At 45.7% G+C, this 21,691-nt stretch overlaps 1 protein-coding gene across 5 annotated transcripts; it reads right to left on the bottom strand.

Moving 5' to 3' along the window:
* Nucleotides 1-6,932: 6,932 nt before the first annotated feature.
* TMEM216 (transmembrane protein 216) lies at nt 6,933-21,019 on the bottom strand. 5 transcript variants are annotated; one of them, XM_030201160.1, is made up of 6 exons: nt 20,960-21,019; nt 20,675-20,691; nt 12,518-12,611; nt 12,002-12,094; nt 11,132-11,333; nt 6,933-7,647 (listed from the first exon to the last, which is right to left on the bottom strand). In XM_030201160.1, the coding sequence occupies exons 1-6, from the start codon at nt 20,970-20,972 to the stop codon at nt 7,632-7,634; spliced, it is 435 nt and encodes a 144-aa protein (XP_030057020.1). In that variant the 5' UTR covers nt 20,973-21,019; the 3' UTR covers nt 6,933-7,631. The 5 variants fall into 5 exon arrangements, with proteins under 5 accessions (XP_030057020.1, XP_030057023.1, XP_030057019.1 ...); XM_030201163.1 differs by lacking the exon at nt 20,960-21,019 and adding an exon at nt 20,881-20,926; XM_030201159.1 differs by lacking the exon at nt 20,960-21,019 and adding an exon at nt 20,809-20,897.
* Between the last annotated feature and the right edge of the window lie 672 nt (nt 21,020-21,691).

Genomic DNA, 21,691 nt, shown 5'->3' with positions numbered 1-21,691 from the left:
GGAGGCAAAAGTTTGCTCTCTATCTCCACCTGCTGGTAGATGGACACAACCCACCAGTCTATGGATTGATCAGCTTGATGATATGGAAAGTGGAATTAGAAAAGGTACAGAGAAGGGCGATAAAATGATGACGGGGATGGGGAAATTTCTCTATTAGGAAAGGCTGAAGCGACTAGGGCTTTTCAGCTTGGAGAAAAGACGGCTGAGAGGAGATATGATAGAGATCTATAAAATAATGAGTCGAGTGGAACGGGTAGACGTGAATCACTTGTTTACTCTTTCCAAAAATACTAGGACTAGGGGGCACGCAATGAAGCTACAAAGTAGAAAATTTAAAACAAACCGGAGAAAACTTTTTCTTCACTCAACGTGTAATTAAACTCTGGAATTCGTTACCAAAGAATGTAGTAAAAGCAGTTAGCTTAGCGGGGTTTTAAAAAAAGGTTTGGATGGCTTCTTAAAGGAAAAGTCCATAGACCATTATTAAAATGGACTTGGGGGAAATTTACTGCTTATTTCTAGGATAAGCAGCATAAAATGTATTGTACTTTTTTGGGATCTTGCCAGGTACTTGTAACCTGGATTGGCCACTGTTAGAAACAAGATGCTGGGCTTGATGGACCTTCGTTCTGTCCCAGTATGGCAATACTTATGTTATGTAGGTTTCTTAAAACACTGGTCATGGCAGTAAAAAAAAATCCAGATATTCAGCTCCGCTAACCAGATTGCAGCCAGCCCTGCATATCTGGAAAGAGGGGTGAGCAGCTGCGCTATCCAGATAGCAGTGATATTCAAACCACTGTCCAGATAGGTAACAAAATAAAATTTAGTACAGTACTTTTTCTGTCCTAACTTTATTCAGATAGTTATCTGGTTAGCGGTTTGAAGGTTGCTACTAACCAGAAAACTGCCCATGATCCTCCCACACACCGCCTCGGCACTCTCTGGATAGTACTAAGGTGATCAGTAATCACAGCCCTATCCAGATACTGCTTTTGAAAATTGCCAGATAGTCCCAATCAGTGGCACTTTTCTGGACAGCAAACATTTTTAGGCATCTATTTCCAAAATTGTACCCTTTTCTATACCAGTTACTACATTAAAATAATTGTTTTCCAGTGCTTTCTACATCCTAAACATTCAACATGGATGTCTCCTTTAACTATTATATTGTGATGTCACCTGCAAAGCATCATGAGAATTGAAAGTTCTTGCAAACTAAGATGACTGCTTTCCTGCTATGTTGTTTTTTTCAATTTATATTTTTCATTCATAAAAGATCAGAAACCTATCAAAGCATTTGAAATTTAAAATGGAAGATAAGAATTCTTTGTAGTACAAGAACTCTCCTATAACATTGGAAGATGTTGTTTCTCTGTGTGGAAAGGGGATCCTGAGAAATGAAGGGAGGGCTCAATACTTAACAATGACTTCTGTGCACTAGTCAGATGTTACCTATACTAAGCAGGTTCTTGTTGTTATCCTTGATTTATTTAGGTAGACGTGGCAACCATATCCTTTTGTTTTCTTCTTTACATTTTTTCAAGACATAGTTATGTATAAATCACTAACCACATTACACAAATTTCACCCTAGAGGTTGGTTTTGCTCTCTCTTCAGTCTCTCCTGCTCCCACAAGAAATATTTCCCTTAACTCTGTACTTCAGAAGGTATCTGTGCTGAACCTTCTTGACCCAACTGTATCACTCGCTTCCTACCCATCCCTGAAGAACAGAAGGAAAGCTTGTGAAGAAATGGTATTGGAAAACAGAGAGCCTCTAACTGCACCTTCTCAGATTTAACCTATATATTTATAACACCAGATCCAAGGAGTGGAACTGTGAGATTTCAAGAACACAGACAAAGTTGGCTATCAATAAGAAATGAAGCTGAATCATAAACTTATATAAGGATGATAGCAAAAAACATCATATGTTGAACTACCCCAGCTCTAGGAGAGGCCTGTGAAGAAAATACTTAAATCTCTGATTTTCCATATTCCATTACCACAATAAAATTTATCAGGAGAACAAAAGATCTCATATTATATACATATACATTGTATTATGACATTTGAGGAATAAATGACTTCAACAACTATAATAGAAAATAAAGATTTATTGTATAATACTGGATCCGTGAACTGTAAGCAGGTGAAAAAAGTGATATAGTTACCAATACGGTTCAACATTCCAGTATCCTGATGCAGCTGTCAAAGATAAAGCACCAGTAGAGTGTGTATGTGCTATAATCCAATTACAGTGCCTGTAAAACTCTTCACACCATTGCATATTTTGTACAACCTACTCTTTTCAAAATGCATTATAGGAGGCATTTGTTTCGCTAATCTATACAATATGCTCTGCACTTTCAACCTGAAAGAGTAATTATAGAAATATCCTAAAAGCAATTGAGAATAAGACATTTTTTAAGTCTTGCATAAGTCTTCACACCCTTTAACTCAAATAGTTGGTAGAATCCTCTTCTGCAACAAAAACAGCCACGAGTCATTTACAGTAAGTGTCTACCAACCTTGCATCCTTAGCAGAATAGTTCAGGCTCTTTCCAGGTGACTGCAGTTTTCAGGTTTATTAGTAAATATACTGCCTAAGAGAATGCCATCCAGGTGGTTGACAAATCTTATAATACTATATTGCAAAGAATGTGAAAAGAACTAAAAAAATCATATAGGAAAGAGGAAGCGCAACAGAGAGCAGAGGAATAGAAGAAAAAGGAGGGCAATGTTATACATTCAACACAGCAGTATCTGAGCCACCCAGGAGACAGTGATGGTCAGTAAGGTATCAATGGTCAAAAGCATCGAGAAAGAAGGTCTTTAGACCTGGCTTGAATTTATCCAGTGATTTTTCCAAATGGAGGTTTAGGGAGAACATTCCATTGGGAGGGTCCAACAATGCTAAAAATCCTAGTCTGAACAGTATCAAATCAGATATGGTGTAAAAGAGGTATAACAGGGCAGTTATGCTGTGAAGAGCAGAGATTCCTAGTAGGTAAATATGGTATTACTAGTATAAAAGGCCCGTTTCGGTAGGCAATGAAACGGGCACTATTAAGGTAATCCCCCCCCCCTGCAGCGTCCTTCCTGTCTCCACTGCCCCCCTTGCAGCCACCCATCTGGTCTCAGGGCCCCCTCCCCACCAACCCTCCTCTGCCCCTGCAGCCACGCATGTGCAGCGGCCCTCCTCTCTCCCCTGCAGCCACCCATGTCCAGCGACTCTCCTCTCCCCCTGCCCCCTTGCAGCCACCTATGTCCAACGACCCTCCTCTCCTTTCCCCCCCTGTAGCCACCCATGCTCAGCGACCCACCTCTCTCCCCTGCCCCCCTGCAGCCACCCATGTCCAGTGACCCTCCTCTCCCCCTGCCCCCCCCTGCAGCATCCCTTCTGTCTCCCCTGCAGCCACCCAGCTGGTCTCAGGACCCCCTCCCCACCTCCCTCTTCCCTGCCCCACCCTGCAGCCATCCATGTCCAGCGACCCTCCTCTCCCCCTGCAGCCACCCATGTCCTGCGACCCTTCCCTCCCCCCTCGGCGCATCACCCAAACCCCTACCCCCCCAGCGCATCACCCAAGCCCCTACCCCCCCTCGGGCACATCAACCCTCTCGCCACCCACAGCCGCCAATACTAACACTGTCCGGCCACTGCTGCGTCTCCTGTTGAGCAGCAGCGGCTGGTACAAAAAGAAAAAAGCCAAAAAAAGATTTTAAACCTGAAACACGGCTCCGTAGACAGCCATCTGGCACTGGCTGTCATCTCTGCAGCCGTTCCTCCGCTCCCCTCTGACGTCGCTGTGCTCCTCCGGGGTCTTCCTGCAGGGGCAGTGACGTGGAGGGGAGAGGAGGAGCGGCTGCAGTGATGACAGCCAATGCCAGATGGCTGTCTACGGAGCCGCGTTTCAGGTTAAAAATCTTTTTTTGGCTTTTTGCTTTTTGTACCGGCCGCTGCTGCTCCACAGAAGAAGCAGCAGTGGCCGGACAGCGTTAGTATTGGCAGCTGCGGGTGGCAAGGGAGTTGATGTGCCTGAGAGGGGGGGGGGGGGGTAGGGGCTTTGGGGAGGGGCTTGGGTGATGCGTTGAGGGGGGTAGGGGCTTGGGTGCTGCGCCGGGGTGGAGGGTCTTGGGTGTTGCGCTGAGGGGGGGGGGGGCACTGAGAGCTGATTGGTAGGCAGGGGGAGGAGTAAGTTTCCCTACTCCTCCCCCTGCCTGGCTCACGGTTTTGCAGGGCAGGGGCTTGGGTGTTGCGCCGAGGGGGGGCACTGACAGCTGTTTCCCAGGCAGGGGGAGGAGTAAGGAAACACGCGGAGCGTGTTTCCCTACTCCTCCCTTTGTCTTGGAATCAGCTGTCAGTGACATCACTGACGTCAGTGCATTCTAAACTGCCTAGCAGACCACCTCCAAGGGAGCCACGGTACCAGGCACATTAGAACGTTGGAGATGAGAATTATTATAGAGGAAGAGTCTGGACAAGTATGGTGGGGAACCCTGAAAATGAACCTTGCAGGTCATTAGCAGTATTTTATAGGAGATTTGTTGTGCGATTGGGAACCAGTGTTCATCACACAGTAGTGAAGTAAGATGATTTTATTTCATGGATCAGTAAGTAGCCAGACAGTGGAATTCTGTACATGGAGACAGTAAATGTCATGGGTTCTTATCTCTTGGAGGAGGAAATTACAATAGTCCAATTTGCTCATTATAAAACAGTGGATATGAATGGCAGGTTTGGTGAAGAAGTGTAAAACTGAATATATTTGTTTCAGCTTAAAAACACAATTCTTGACAACATTTGATATATGTTGCCAATCCAGAGTTACTCCCAGTATCTTGAGAGGAGTGGGTAAAGGTAACTGGTGTGCCAGCCAGGAGAACTGGAGGTGCTAGAAGTCCCTTAGATTTGTCTGGGTTAAGTTAAAGTTTGATTGAAAAAAACATGTTACGATTTGAGCCAGTTATTTAGACAGAGGATCTGTATAGACAAAGGCAGTCAGATCTACAGATTGTATCGGAGCAAGTAAGGGGGACATGAAGATGCTGAACAAGGAGGGGGCACTGCAGGGTAGAGAGAATGGCAGCAATAGTGCATCATGCCAGCAGACAGTGTACTGTCAAACAGATAAGAACTGAACCATTTGATAGCTTTATCAGTGGTGCCTGTATCATGTAATATAGCAAGATGATGATTGTGGTACACTAGATCGAAAGCCACGGAAAGATTTAAAGAAAGCAGAAAGACAAATTTTCTATTAGATTCAAGTCGGGACTCAGACTGGGCCACTTGAGGATATTCACTTTGTTCTTGCTGAACCACTCCATTGTTGCTTTTGCTTAGGATCATAGTCCTGCTGAATGGTGAGCCTTCACTTCAGATCAAGGTCTCTGACGGACTATAACAGGATGTCCTTTGGGATCTGCCTGTATTTGTACATCCTTCTTTCCCTTGATCTAGCTTCCTTGACCCTGCTGCTGCAAAAGCATTGCCACAGAATAAAACTGCCACCACCATGCTTTACTATAGGGACCATGTTAGCTGGATGATGTGCTACATTTGGTTTATGCTTGCTTCTTTACAAATGTTATATGGCACTTTTTTTTTTTTTTTAGTAGGGGCTTTCTTTTTACCACACTCCCACAGCAGCCATGTTTGAGGAGAAATCTTTAAATATTATGCAGTCAACATACTTAAGTGACCTTCCTCAGCAAATTCCTTAACCCATGGCAGTGTCTCAGTGAGGACAAACCACTTCTACTTTAGTGATGGACTTGATAGTGCTCGAAGAGTTATTCAGATTTGTACTTTTGGATAACTTGATCTCAAAGAGTTTTTTCAATAGCTTCATATTGGGCATCTTTAGACCTTTGTTTCAAATTCACTTCATCCAACAGTATTTGAGTACTGTAATTAAGTATGGTTGAGCACTATTTAAAAGAGCTTCCCACACTATCACCTTGTATTTGTTCATACGTAAGCCACATTGAGCCTACAAATAAGTGGGAAAATGTGGGATACAAATGTAACAAATTAATAAATAAATAAAATAATATTGTTTGGGGCCTCAAAACTCACATTTGAGGTCACCATCTGGGTGGGCTTTTTTTTTATAGGTGAATCATTATTATGTATTTCCTAGGGGTCACACAATTTTATTTGGCTGCTAACATGGAGTCATGGCCACATAAACATTGGTACGCAGTGCCTGTCATAGGCCTTGTTAAGGTCACTTTGGGGTTTGCTATGACAAACAGTAGGAAGATGTATGTAAACAAGACATTTTGGTTTCTTATTCTTACCCTGAGTATTTTTCTGATTGTTCTTTCACATTGAAAGTATAGAGTATGTTGTACAGATCATTGAATTAAAGTCCTAGATTGAATGGTATTTTTTAGACAGCAGAATGTACTGTATAGATTTAAATTTATATTTATTGATTTATGGATTGTCACAGAAACATCACATAATGAACTAACCCAACTCCATGAGGTATTTAGCTAGATTAAAAATGTGAGAGAAAGACAACTTGTGTCTCCCATAGTCATTTAATCTGCTGCTCTGACCATGAGCATCCTGGGATATTCTGTGCTTATTGCAAGGTTTCTGAACCAGTGGCGTTCCTAGCCTCGACGGCACCCGGGGCGGATCGCCGATGCGCCCCCCCCCTGGGTGCAGCGCCCCCCCCACGAAATGACACCCCCCCCGGGTGCACGCCGCTGGGGGGGGGGGGTGCCGCAGCGCGCGCCTGTCTGCTCCCAGTTCGCTACGCTCGCTAAATTCTCTCGTTCGCTGCAGCTCCCTCCTTCTGCCCCAGAACAGGTTACTTCCTGTTCCGGGGCAGAGGGAGGGAGCTGCAGCGAACGAGAGAATTTAGCGAGCGTAGCGAACTGGGAGCAGACAGGCGCGCGCTGCGGCACCCCCCAGCGGCGTGCACCTAGGGCGGACCGCCCCCACCTTGGTACGCCACTGTTCTGAACATGCTGCCACAGCAGCATGCATGGACAGAACATCTGTTGCAAGCTTGTGTCAAAATAAAAAAACACAAAGGGATGAAACCAGCAAGAAGTCCAGAGCAGGTATGTATGACCTGAAATACACAGTCCAAACAGCATCACATGGCACTCACATAGCATGTATATGCACAATACAGACAATATACACTACATGCATATACAACCCTGCACAACATTTCTGGGAAGGCCTCACAGCAGCATTTTAGACAGAAGATAAGAATCTTTCCTCCACAGTTAGAAAGCTCCATCACAGCCAAATGGCAAACTTAACTTGTATCCTTTGAACCACAGAAGTAAGGAAAGTCCATATCACTTGCTTTGTTGCATAACTGTTAAGTGCCAAACACACTCAACATGACACTTGAAAACCCAACCATGCCTGCTAGAGCAATACTGACAAACACACAAACTGGTCTACTCCATCTTAATAGATGCAACAGTGACAAGGTTGCCCTTCAGCATACTCCTATACATGAAGAAGTGGTACACACTGATGGAGTGATGTTTGTTTCTAGAAACACGGTTGTGTACAACAGGAATCTAGGTCTTCAGAAGATGCTGACCTGAGTGTCTTGATCTTCCTGTTCTCAGCAATGGGAAGACAGCAACTTCAATAAGTTTCCACTCTGAAAGAAGAGAGGTGAGGGGGAACTCCAAATGAAAACAAACTTTCTGTATGCAGTGCAGGTAAAACAGCACTCATCTAATAATCACTACTGTGGCTTTCCAAACCTTTCCTTGGGATCCCACAGCCAGTCATGTGCTCAGGATATCCACAATGAATATGAATGAAACAGATTTAACCACATTAGAATTCTAACGCAAGAAAATCGGTTCATATGTATACAGTTCTCTTTCATGCATATTCATTGTGGATATCCTGAAAACTCAATTGGCCATGGAGTCCCCAGGATATGTTTGGGAAACCCCCTGCATATTTTATAGAACATGACATCTTTTGACATAATTGGGTAAACTGCTGTGAAACCTCCAGTATGTACCATGTCATACAGGAAAGATTGGGATTGTATTAGTATTTCTATTGTTGTATCTTATATTCTTCTCTCTTATTGATATCCTTGTCATGTATATTTTTTCTTTGTGGTTTTTATTGCACTTTTGGCAAGACTTAATATAGTGGGGAGCTGGACAGGGATGGGCAGAAGGGTGGAGTTGTTTATAATTAAAAAAAACTGAATCGTAAATGTCTTTGTTTGCATATTTGTATCTTTGTTTTTGGTTCAATAAAAACAGTTTAAATATTGTTACATCTATGGGCTTGTATTTCCAAGTTCTCCACATAATACACTATGGTTGTTATGTTAGTCTATGTGAATTTGAGGCTCATTTTCAAAAGAGAAAAACGTACAAAAATGACATGTCTGCATTTGGACATTTTCTCACAAAAAAGTCCAAATCAGTATTTTCAAAACCTATTTTTAGATGTTTTTCTCTAAGTCCATCAGAAGTACGTCCAAATCTCAAGGGGGCATGCCAGAGGCATATTCAGGGTGGAACTTGGGCGTTCCTAGGACGTTTTTCAGCCATAATGGAACAAAACAAAAACGTCCAAGACTAAAACTTAGATGTTTTGAGCAAGACCTGTTTTTTAATAACAAATAGCTGCTGTGGGAATTGGACCCACATCCCCAGGATCAAAGTCCACTGCACTAACCACTAGGCTACTCCTCCACTCCACACAAAAAGTGTCCCAAATGACCACTGGAGAGAATCAGGGATCACCTCCCCTTACTCCCCCAGTGGTCACTATCCCCCCTCCCACCCCCAAAAAAATGTGATTAAAAATATTACTTGCCAGCCTCTATACCAACCTCAGATGTTATACTCAGGTCCATTAAAATAGCATGCAGGTCCCTGGAGTAGTCTAGTAGTGGTGTGGTGCAGTGCACTGCACTGCAGACAGGTGAACCCAGGCTTCTACCTCCCCCTACTTGTTACACTTGTGGAGGAAAATGTGCGTCCTCCAAAACCCACCAGAAACCCACTGTACCCACATATTGGTGCTCCCTTCACCTGTAAGGGCTATGGTAGTGGTTTACAGTTGAGGGTAGTGGGTTTTGTGTCGCTCAGCAGACAAGGTAAGGGAGCAATTGAGACGTGTAACTGGGAGCAGTTTATAAAGTCCACTGCAGTGCCCCCAAGGATGCCCTATTGCTTTCCTGGGATGTCACTTTTCCACTATTCTATGTAATGCCAAGATTTCTATCTTTTTTTTTTTATAACATCTGAGCCTTGTGTCTATTGTTTATCAGTAGATTTGAGCTTTGAATTCAGATCTATAGATAAAAAGGAGGTTTCATTACATATATTTAAATACCAGAGTGCTATTGTTCCATACTTCATAGCAAGAGTGTACATTCCCTAATTATCTGTCCCAATGCAACTGAAGCTTTTACCTCCTCAGTGCATGTAAATGGTTTCATCCCTATGTGGATTCTTTGATGCCGTTTGAAGCTTTCTTTCAAATCAAAGCTTTTATCACACTCAGGACATGTAAATGGTTTCACTCCCGTGCATATTCTCTGGTGCATTGTGAGGTTTACCTTCTGACAAAACCTTTTACCACACTGTATACATGCAAATGATTTCTCTCCTGTGTGGACTCTTTGATGCACTTTGAGAATTACATTACAACCAAAGCTTTTACCACACTTAGAACATGTGAGTAGTTTCACTCTATTGTGGATTTTCTTGTGTATTTTGTACGTTTTGCATTTGAACATTTTTTGTTTGAAAATGGACCAAAAAATAAAAATGTCCAAATCACAAAATGTTTTTCAAAACAGCATTTTCAAAAGGAAAAGATAGACATTTTTTGGTAGAAAATGACCTTCTTTCCTGTTTTGATCGTGGATGTTTTACAAAAATGTCCAAATTCAGACTTAGACATCATATCCAAAAGTGCCCCTTGTGCACTTGACTTGCCCAAGGTCACAAGGAGCTGCAGTGGGAATTGAACCCATGTTGCTAGGATCAAAGTCCACTGCACTAACCATTAAGCCACTCCTCCTCCTCTACGTTTTTTGTTTGAAAATGGACCAAAAAATAAAATGTCCAAATAACAAAATGTTTTTCCAAACAGTATTTTCAAAAGGGAAAGACAGATGTTTTTTTTGTTGTTGTTGAAAATTATCTACTTTCCTGTTCTGAATTTGGACGTTTTTGTAAAACATCCAAATTCAGACTTAGACGTCATATCGAAAATGTCCCTCCGCATAAATGCAAAGGTCGGCAAAAAACACCTATAGACAATACCTTTATATTGGATTAATACATATCTAACACACTAAACAAGTCCATAGATGCAATTCTGGTAGATTCGACCTGATATAATGGCATGTATTTCTAATTCCAACTCAAATCTAAATTAGTTAAGGGTTAAAAATTTATCTTTTTATATGTATAGAGAAAATTAAATATAAAGCTCAGTATATATTACTCGTATCAAAAACTAATGATGTTAACTAAGTGATTTTAACCAGTGATCTCACAAATGAGTTGGGAACCACAGGGCAGAACACACACAGCAAGGCAAAGATTTCCATTTTAGGCAGCGATGCTTTGACTTTTGGAATCCCACAACTGTGGTTCATTCTACTTACATATTCCTCCTCCCAACAAACTCTGATAAGATTAGAATGCATAATTATAATTCCCTCCCCTAGTTCCAGATCACAGTCAAATTAGAACAGGCTATAACAGCTAAGAATATCTGCCAAACATTTTTTTTTGTTTTTATTTAATCTTGTTCTACTTGCACGCTTCCTAAAATGTCAGTTTAACACTATGCATGCTCCATTTCTGGTCAACAGATAGAAATGAAGCTTTCTCCAATGTCTATGCATGCTGGCACTAATCATCATTGCTAGAAATAATCATTTTCCTGTCCCCGAACTTCTTAATGTTGCTAGTGAATTAGTCTGAGTTCTTGTTCCATCTTGGAGTCCCCCCTGTAGTAACTGCTGTAATCCCCACAATACTAGCCGTGTGTGTGTGTGTATGTATGTATGTATGTATGTATGTATGTATGTATATATATATATACACACCCTGTATTCTCTCTCACTGCACACAAATTGACTTTGTTACCTGGAAAATGACATCAATGCCACAATGGAAAGCAGCAGCTCAAGTGCATAAAACACGAGCAGGATGATATTCACAATGGCTTCAAGGCGCAGTACATATGTCTGCAGCAGCAGGTAGTATACTGCCATCACAGCAGCTGGAATCATCAAGCCTAAGCTAATGGTAAGAGGCATCTTCCGTTGCAACAGATTGCCCTTGGAGCCTGAGCAAGAGAAAGTTATCAGAAAGTTGTTGATACTACTCCAACCATTCAACAGGGTTTGTCAGTAGAATTGAGGCTTTCTGTATTTTTCTACATTTTTTGCATCTGTAATTGTGTGGATACCTTGGAAACATAAAAATAGTGCATGCTACCTAAAAAGAAGAGCATCTTACTTTTTAAAACAAAGTTTATTTTCTTTTCACACAGCTTCTGGCATTCACTACTATTCCATGATCAACTTCTTCACTATTGCTCCTCTAAATTCAAATATTTTGGATTTTTCTAGGTAAAAACTATATGCAGTTTAAGTTTAAACTTCAAGTTATAAACATGGAAAAATCAAGAGTTAGGCATAATTTCAGGAACAGGTTCCTTCATCATGGTTATCACAGGTACACAGTAGTAGGAACTGGGCCTCTTTGAGGTGTCCAACTATATGCAGTGTTGCAAGGTGGATGGGTGAAAAGAGCTGGAATTCTTGTCCAAGATGTCTCACACTGTGGCTAGGTCTCTCCTTCCCACAGTCCCACTAAGTAGAATATCAAGGTTTTTCTCCTAACTGTACCATTGTGCACAGTAGCAACATTACACCATGCATAAGGTACTCCTAATGGTGGATAGGGAGGACTTGACAAATCTAAATAGATAATCATTTTTACTTTACTCACCATAAAATATTCTAATGACTTCGATGCCAAGATAGAGAAACAGCATTACAATATCCAGTGTCAGATTGGCTGTGGGATATGGCAAAATCAGCCCTATGAGGAGGAAAGTAAACAGAGTGAAAACCAAAACCACCAAAACCAAAAGAAAATGAAAAAGAAAGGGCTTGTGATAACCAGCAAACAGAAATGGTTCCTGGGGAGTGCAACAGAAGACTATTTTCTATTGTAATATATTTTCTGAAATGTACAAAAGACAGCATACCCTACCGACCCAACTTAAATGCATGTACCCTGCAACACAACAAAACCAAAGCTCGTAATGGACATATAATAACTCTTCCTCTCTACGATTCCCTAATGTGTCTGTACACACGAACCTTATTCTACCACAACATTAATGTATTTGTTCATACCGGAATTGGCGAACACCTTTACGGTACTATGTAAGTCACATTGAGCCTGCAAATAGGTGGGAAAATGTGGGATACAAATGTAACAAATAAATAAATATCTTACCTTTGTAGACAAAGATAAGGATCTCCAACAGAAAGTAAGTAGCATAATACCATCCATTCAGGAACAGAAGGATTTCCAGTGGAGTGGAAGAGAGCTGACAGATCTTGGTAAGGAACACATATGGTAGGCAAGTGAGAGGAAAGGGAAAAACCCTTACACTGTTCTATTACAAAATCTCTGCATGGAGCTGCAAGGGAGTCTCTACAATGACACAAGACGGTATGAAACTTGTCAATGAGCCCAGAGTCAAAGAATAACGGAGTATCCCTGCAGAATTCTGTAACTAATTGTTGTTAGGAGCTCAGAACAATTCACCTTACTGGCACTCAATGGTGCTATACAAAACTAAAGAAGTTCCTCATTACAGCAAATGAGGTAAGAGTCAACATCAAACATATAAATGGCAAGAGGCGTACTCACAAATGCGCAGTAAAGACCATCTCTGTCCCGCCCCCGCGTCAATACGTGATGACGGGGGCGTGATAGAGAGGGAACCTGTGCACCTGCGAGTGAGGGAACTGCCGTCGCCACCGCTCCCCCCCCACCCCCCCCCCCCCCTAGGGTTGCCGCTACCACTCTCCCCACCCACCTGGAGTCGCCGCCGCCACGCCACCCACCCTCCACCTGGCCCGGGTACCTGGCTTCACTATTCAAACCACCGGAACATAGCACACAGCTCATCTGAGCTGCCGTTGGCCTTCCTTACCTGCCTGTGTCCCGCCCTCGCCGACGTTACGTCACACGAGGGCGGAACAAACGCAGAGAAGAAGGAAGGCCGACGGCAGCTCAGATGAGCTGAGTGCTGCGTTCCGGCGGTTTGAATAGTGAAGCCAGGTACCCGGCCCGGGTGGAGGGGTGGCGGAGGGGACTCCGGGGGGGAGGGGTGGCGGCGACCTATCCGGGGGGGCCTTTCAAACCCCCCCCCCTTCCTTTACTAGCCCGTTTTTACGGGCTCAACGGCTAGTTTGTTATAAACAGTGTTTGCTATTTCACTGCTACAACCAAAATTATGCATGCACTACCTTGGTAACAACTACCTATTATACTTTTAAACTACATTCCTAAATGATAGACTGAAAACAATTCACTACAAGGTAAAATTATGTTTCATACCTGATAATTTTCTTTCCATTAATCATAGCTGATCAATCCATAGACTGGTGGGTTGTGTCCATCTACCAGCAGGTGGAGATAGAGAGCAATCCTTTTGCCTCCCTATATGTGGTCATGTGCTGCCGGAAACTCCTCAGTATGTCGATATCCAAGCTCCATCCGCAGGACTCAGCACTTAAGAGAATTACACCCACAAAGGGACACTCTGCCCAGCTCACCACCGCCGAAACGGGGGAGGGGAATTAACCCAGCTCATCCCCACACAAGTGGGGGAGGGGAATCCGTCCAGCTCATCCCCGCGGAGCGGGGGAGGGACACCACCCCGCCGATGCGGGGGGATCTGGCTTATCCTGCAACCGCAACCGCGGGAGGAGCTGACTGACCCTAACACCGCCGAAGCGGGAGGGGTACAAAGCTGCCCTACAGCCGCACGAAGCGGGAGGGAGCGCCGGCAGAATTTATGTCTCAATCCAGACCCGTAAAACAGAGGGGAGAGGAATGCAGCAGCTCACTGTAACACAAATTCGTCTCAACTCTTGAAGAATCCAATTGAAAAAACTGGAACACGAAGTCCTCCTGAACAGGAACTGAAAACTAAACTTGAATCTGAAATGCAACCAGAATATAAACAGTACAGATATCTGGGAGGGGCTATGGATTGATCAGCTATGATTAATGGAAAGAAAATTATCAGGTATGAAACATAATTTTACCTTCCATATCATCATGCTGATCAATCCATAGACTGGTGGGATGTACCGAAGCAGTACTCACCCAGGGCGGGACATTGAAATCCCTGACCGCAACACAAGCTCCAAACAGGGCCTCCGCCCGAGCAGCCACAGTCAAGCGGTAATGCCTGGAGAAGGTATGGGCCGATGCCCAAGTTGCCGCCTTGCAAATCTCTTCCAAGGAGACGGACCCGGCCTCTGCCATCGAGGCCGCCTGAGCTCTAGTAGAGTAGTAGAGTGAGCCTTCAGCTGGATAGGCGGCACCTTCCCCGCGGCCACATAAGCCGCTGCAATGGCTTCCTTGACCCATCTTGCCACTGTAGGCTTAGCAGCCTGCAGACCCTTACGAGGACCTGCAAACAGGACAAACAGATGATCCGACTTCCGGAAATCATTGGTCACTTCCAAGTATCTGATGACTCGTCTCACATCCAGATATTTGAGAGCAGAGTATTCCTCTGGGTAGTCCTCCCTACGAAAGGAAGGGAGACAGAGCTGCTGATTCACATGGAAGCGAGAAACAATCTTGGGCAGGAAGGAAGGCACTGTGCGAATAGTCACTCCTGCCTCAGTGAACTGCAGAAAAGGCTCTCGACATGAGAGTGCCTGGAGCTCGGAAACTCTTCTGGCTGAAGTGATAGCCACCAAAAAGACTGCTTTCAACGTCAGGTCTTTCAGAGATGCCCTCGACAAGGGTTCAAAAGGCGGCTTCTGCAAGGCTCTTAGCACCAGGTTGAGATTCCACGCAGGCACCACTGAGTGCAGAGGAGGGCGCAGGTGATTAACTCCCTTGAGAAAACGTACCACATCTGGCTGCGAAGCCAGGGAAGCACCCTTCAGGCGGCCCCTGAAGCAAGCCAGAGCCGCTACCTGGACTTTAAGGGAACTAAGCGACAGGCCTTTCTCCAGACCTTCTTGCAGGAACGCCAGCACTGAAAAAATTGGAGCAGTGAAGGGAGAAAGTGAGCCTGCTTCACACCACGCTGCAAAGGTACGCCAAACCCTGGCATAAGCAGTAGAAGTAGAGTGCTTCCTCGCTCTCAGCATAGTGGCAATGACCTTGTCTGAGAAGCCCTTCTTCCTCAGACGCTGCCGCTCAATAGCCAGGCCGTAAGACCAAAGGGGGAGGGATCCTCCAATACCACGGGACCCTGATGCAACAGGCCCTGCTCCACTGGCAACCGCAGAGGGTCGTCCACTGAGAGCCTGATCAAGTCCGCATACCAGGGACGTCTGGGCCAGTCCGGACCCACCAGGATTATCCGGCTCGGATGCTTTGCCACCCGGTCTAGTACCCTGCCCAACATGGGCCAGGGCGGGAACACATAGAGAAGCTCTTGTGTCGGCCACTGTTGGAGAAGAGCATCTACTCCCAGAGATCGAGGGTCCCGTCCTCTGCTGAAAAAGCGCGGCACTTGGCAATTGGCCGATGACGCCATCAGATCTAGGCTCGGCTGGCCCCAGCGCTTCGTGATGTCCAAGAACGCCTGAGCCGATAACTGCCACTCTCCGGGATCCAAGGTATGGCGACTGAGAAAGTCCGCCTTGACATTCATGACTCCGGCAATGTGGGCAGCTGACAGCTGTTCCAGGTTCGCTTCCGCCCACTGGCATAGATTCATGGCTTCCTTGGCTAGAGGGGCGCTCTTGGTACCTCCCTGGCAGTTGACATAGGCCACAGCCATGGCACTGTCCGACAGGACCCGTACTGGCTTCAACGCCAGGACCGGGAGGAACTCCAAAAGCGCCAACCGAATGGCTCTGAGTTCCAGGAGGTTGATAGACCACCTTGCCTCTGCAGGAGACCAGAGCCCCTGCGCTGTCCTTCCCAAGCAGTGGGCTCCCCAGCCCGTCAAAGAGGCGTCCGTCATGACGACAATCCACTCCGGGGTCACAAGAGGCATCCCTGCAGACAACTTGTCTGTCTTCAGCCACCAGCTCAGCGCCTTGCGCACTGCTGGGTCCAAGGGAAGGCACACAGCATAATCCTCCGACACAGGAGTCCAGCGCTGCAGCAGAGAGTGTTGTAGTGGTCTCATATGAGCCCTGGCCCAGGACACTACTTCCATCGTGGCCGTCATAGAGCCCAACAGCTGCACATAGTCCCAAGCCTGAAGCGGAGAGGCTACTAGGAACTGGTCCACCTGAGCCTGAAGTTTGACAATCCGATTGTCCGGCAGGAACACTCTGCCCACTTGGGTGTCGAATCGAACTCCCAGATACTCCAGGGACTGAGTCGGGCGCAGCTGGCTTTTCTCCCAGTTGATGATCCACCCCAGGGAGCTCAAAAGAGCAATCACCCGGTCCACAGCTTTGCCGCACTCTGCATAAGAGGGGGCTCGGATCAACCAGTCGTCCAGATAAGGATGGACTTGTACTCCTTCCTTTCACAGGAAGGCTGCGATGACCACCATTACTTTGGAGAAGGTCCGCGGAGCAGTAGCCAACCCGAACGGGAGGGCTCTGAACTGGAAGTGTCGGACCAGGACTGCAAAACGCAGAAAGCGTTGATGAGGAGGCCAGATGGGAATATGCAAGTACGCTTCCTTGATGTCCAAGGATGCCAGGAACTCCCCTGCCTTCACTGCCGCTATAACAGAGCGGAGAGTCTCCATGCGAAAGTGCCGAACTTTCAAGGCCCGATTGACCCCTTTGAGGTCGAGGATAGGCCGGACAGAACCTCCTTTCTTTGGTACCACAAAGTAAATGGAGTAACGTCCCTTGCCAAGCTGATTTTCTGGCACCGGAACGACCGCACCCAGGCGGATCAGATTGTCCAAGGTCTGTGCACTGCCACAGCTTTGACCGGAGACTTGCAGGGAGAGAGTACAAACCCGTCTCTTAAGGGTCGGCAGAACTCTAGCTTGTAGCCGTCTCTGATGACTTCCAGCACCCAAGCGTCTGAAGTTACCCTGGTCCACTCGCCCAGAAACGAGGACAGGCGTCCTCCAATCTGCACTGGGCCATGGACCAGGACCCCGTCATTGGGTACGAGACCCTGGGGGAGGACCGGAGGGCGCACCTCCGGGACGGCGGTCTCTGCGAAAGGAATGCTGCTTGGGGGAGAAATTCCTCTTGAAGGAAGAGGGGGCAGAGGAGCCCAACTTGCCCGGGCGGTACTGACGGGCTTCCTGAAACCGTCCTCTGGAGATACCGGGGCGAGCACTGGCCCGAGCCCTGACCTCTGGTAACCTCTTGCCCTTAGACGTGCCAAGATCGGTCACAATTTTGTCCAGCTCGACCCCAAAGAGCAGCTTGCCTTTAAAAGGCAACTTAGCCAGGCGGGACTTAGAGGCGTGGTCAGCAGACCAATGCTTCAGCCAAAGCCACCGCCGCGCAGAGACTGTCTGAGCCATACCTTTAGCCGAGGCTCTCAAGACATCATACAGTAAGTCTGCCAAATAAGCCAAGCCCGATTCCAGGGCCGGCCAATCAGCCCTCAAGGAAGGATCCGAGGGGGAAGCCCGCTGCACAATCGTCAGGCACGCCCTGGCCACATAGGAGCCGCAAACTGAGGCCTGCAAACTTAAAGCAGCCGCCTCGAAGGACGACCTTAAGGCCGCCTCCAATCTTCTGTCTTGGGCGTCCTTTAGGGCCGTGCCACCTTCCACCGGCAACGCCGTTTTCTTAGTCACCGCAGTGATTAAAGAATCCACGGTAGGCCAAAGAAAGGCTTCCCGTTCACTTTCAGGCAAAGGATAGAGGCGGGTCATAGCCCTAGCCACTTTGAGGCTCGCTTCCGGGACATCCCATTGAGCCGAAATTAAGGTGTGCATGGCATCATGCACGTGGAAGGTTCTAGGTGGGCGCTTCGTCCCCAGCATAATGGCGGAGTCAACAGGGGCTGAGGGAGAGACGTCCTCTGGAGAGGAAATCTTCAAAATGCTCATGGCCTGCACTAACAGGTTGGGCAAATCCTCTGAGCGAAAGATCCGTGCTGCAGAGGGGTCATCCGCTCCATCCGAGCGGGAATCCGTCTCCTCCAAGGAATCCGCAAAGGACCGTTGGGAGAACTCAGATACGCTGCCCTCATCTACATCAGAGGAGACAAAGTCCTCTAAGGCCTGGGAATCCACCCGAGGGCGTTTACTTCCGGGGGCCTCAACCCCTTTATCGGACAAGGGAGAAGGGACAGCGTTCTGCATAAGGAAGGCCTGATGCAGCAGCAAAATAAACTCGGGGGAGAAACCCCCCAGACTGTGCACTTCAGCTGCCTGGGCCACAGCCCTAGACGCACCCTCAACCGGCGCTCGCAAGAGCGGGGGAGAAACATGCTGCGCATCCAAGATGGCGTCCGGCGCGACACTCCGCAAAGGAGCCGCGCGGGAAGAACGGCGCTTAACTTTAGCCGCTTTTTTGCCGTCGCCCAAATCAAGGGCGGCCATGGCATTAACGTCTCCCAGCTCAAGGGCGGCCCAAGAAGAAGCCGTCCGAGCAGCGTGGCCGGCCAAGATGGCGGAGGCGAGCAGCGGGGGATGGGCGTTTATGGCGGGAAAAACCGCAGCACTGGAGGAAGACCCGGGACACTGACCGGCCTCCGAACTGACACCCAACAAGGGCGAGTCAGACTTTAAGACCCCCGCATCCCCGCTAGAAGCGCACACGCGGTCCAGGGAGCAATTCTTCTCGCCCTCGCCCTCTGACGCCATAGGCCACGTGGAGATCGATCGGGGAACCCCCTGCCCGCTATAAAAAGGTAAAAATTACCTGCTTCTCGCTCCGAGCTGTAACGACCTGGTGTCCCAGTGAGTAGCTGCAATAAACGTTTAAATAAACGTCGAAATAAACGCCTTTAAGGGCGTCCCAAAATTTTTTTTTTTTAACGGAGCCAGCGGGAGGGGGGAGAAAAGGAGGGACCTGGCGCCACCAGGTTTGCACTTGCTCAAGAAGAGCCCTCAACCCCAGGTACTCAACAAAACCTAAAAATTAGGCTTGGAGACCTAGCCAGAGCTGCTGCTGTGTGTGACCACCACCTGCTGAGATAGAGAACATACTGAGGAGTTTCCGGCAGCACATGACCACATATAGGGAGGCAAAAGGATTGCTCTCTATCTCCACCTGCTGGTAGATGGACACAACCCACCAGTCTAAGGATTGATCAGCATGATGATATGGAAGTAAAATTACCCCTATACCAATGGAGGAGTGGCCTAGTGGTTAGGGTGGTGGACTTTGGTCCTGGGGAACTGAGTTTGATTCCCACTTCAAGCACAGGCAGCTCCTTGTGACTCTGGCCAAGTCACTTAACCCTCCATTGCCCCATGTAAGCCGCATTGAGCCTGCCATGAGTGGGAAAGCGCGAGGTACAAATGTAACAAAAACAAATATACAGTATACACCATTAACATGAGTAAAATATCATTAAAAATTAGTTATAACCAAAAATCTCTTATGATAGGATGTATTAAGAGCAATGAATTTCAGTGGGCCCCTTTGAATCTTTTAAATATGTTCCAGCTTTCCACAATCAATCCACCTACTGGTCCAGTTTCTGTTTAGCCAAGTAGTAGACATTAGAGAACTTTGGACAATATCTAAGCAGTTCCATAAAGAGATCAAAGGGAAAATCTATATAGAAGGATCATGATACAGTAAATCAATATTTTAAAATTATGCTTCAACAGATTTTAATTTATTTTCAAACCGTGACCACCACTTGTAGGTATATTCCTCTAAGCTGTGAGTGCGCACATGGCTAGCAACTGCACACACAAACTTTTTGCTGGCTTTATTGTGAATATAGGCTATACCACACACATGAAGCTGAGGCTGAAAACTGGTGAACAATATATTTTTCATGTACACATGGGCCGGCAACAATTAGAGAACACTGTATCCACCACTGTCCACATCCTATATGTAAGAGATTCAGATAATTTCTTCCACCTTATTGTGATCTCATCTCATGACAGCATCATACTAGCTAGCACTGCCTATTGTGACACTGACTACACACACACAAAGCTCTGTCAGAATTCAGATTCGGAGGTCAATTACTAAATATCATATGAGAGAAGAGCAACAATGTGAAAGTTATTTTTCGCCTTTATATTCCTCGTATCTTTTCATTCTATACTACTACTTATCATTCATTTCTATAACCTTTTTTCTTATTCCTCACTTTACTACTACTACTACCGTACCTATCATTGCTATAGCGCTACTTTAAGAAAACATAAATCCTCCTACCGGCAAATTGCTATATTCCCTGATGTCACTTTGAATCAAATCTTTTTCACCTCCCCGACCCCTATTGTAGAAAATGTTTTAAGGTACCACAACATAAAAACAGAGGAAACAATGGGAAGGATACAACTGCTCTGCGCTTCCCTGTAAAAGAGAAAAAGAGCGTGATGATCGCTGCAAACTTTGCTCAGTCCCCAAACCCGGTCCCGACCCCTCTCCTGTTTAGTTTAGTCTGCTCGGCGGATCCCTGTATAGACATACCAAGCACACGTGCTTGCTGCGCAAAACGGGGAAAACTAAAATTTAGAGCTCCTTGCAGAACACCCCCCATACTTAAAATTCAAATAAGCCACTGCCCAGCGACAACCATCTCCTTCCCGCAGCTCAAGGCCCCAAACAACGTTTCACTCGCCTCGAAGCGCCATCTTCTGTCTCCATGGAAAAGAGAAACAGCGTTACACGTCACTTCCTGGAGACTGCAAGGCATGCTCACAGCGCAGGACAAAGAACGTTTTGGGCGGTAATCACCAGGGATATTACAATTAAAAGTAAATTTTTAAAAAATTAGGTTGAAACTGGGAGCATTTAACATTTTGTTTTCCTGTGCCTGCATCAAAAGAAAAAGATGGCATGTGGGAACTTGCAAAAAAAGAAACAAAAAGAGAACGGGAGAACTCAAAAGAACCAGGCTCAAAAAATAAATAAAAAGCCAAATTTATTACACAAGACCCAACACGGTCCGTGTTTCGGCCAACCAGGCCTTCCTCAGGGGTCTAAAAACAAGAACAAAACATTCAATATATCATGAAATATGAATTTGAAGTTAAAATACACGCATATAAATTCAGAAAAAGTATTGAAATGTTAATGATAAACCGCAAAGATGACATATTGCTATAATGGTCAGAGTGTGAACCATAAGCATATTACTATAATGGTAGAAATCTAGACCATAAATGCATAAAAGTGTCTTAAACAAAAACAAATGATAATGTAACAGAAAACATATACAATAAATGATGATGAATAATAATAATGCATACGAAAACAATTTACATAAATATTTTCATAAAAGAAATTGAAATATAAAATGATGACATACCTATAAATTGGCTTATATAAATATTCATATATATATCCAAAT

The sequence above is a fragment of the Microcaecilia unicolor genome, chromosome 4 (genome assembly GCF_901765095.1).
Source record: "Microcaecilia unicolor chromosome 4, aMicUni1.1, whole genome shotgun sequence".
NCBI lineage: Eukaryota > Metazoa > Chordata > Amphibia > Gymnophiona > Siphonopidae > Microcaecilia > Microcaecilia unicolor.
This window is presented reverse-complemented; position numbering and strand designations above follow the sequence as displayed.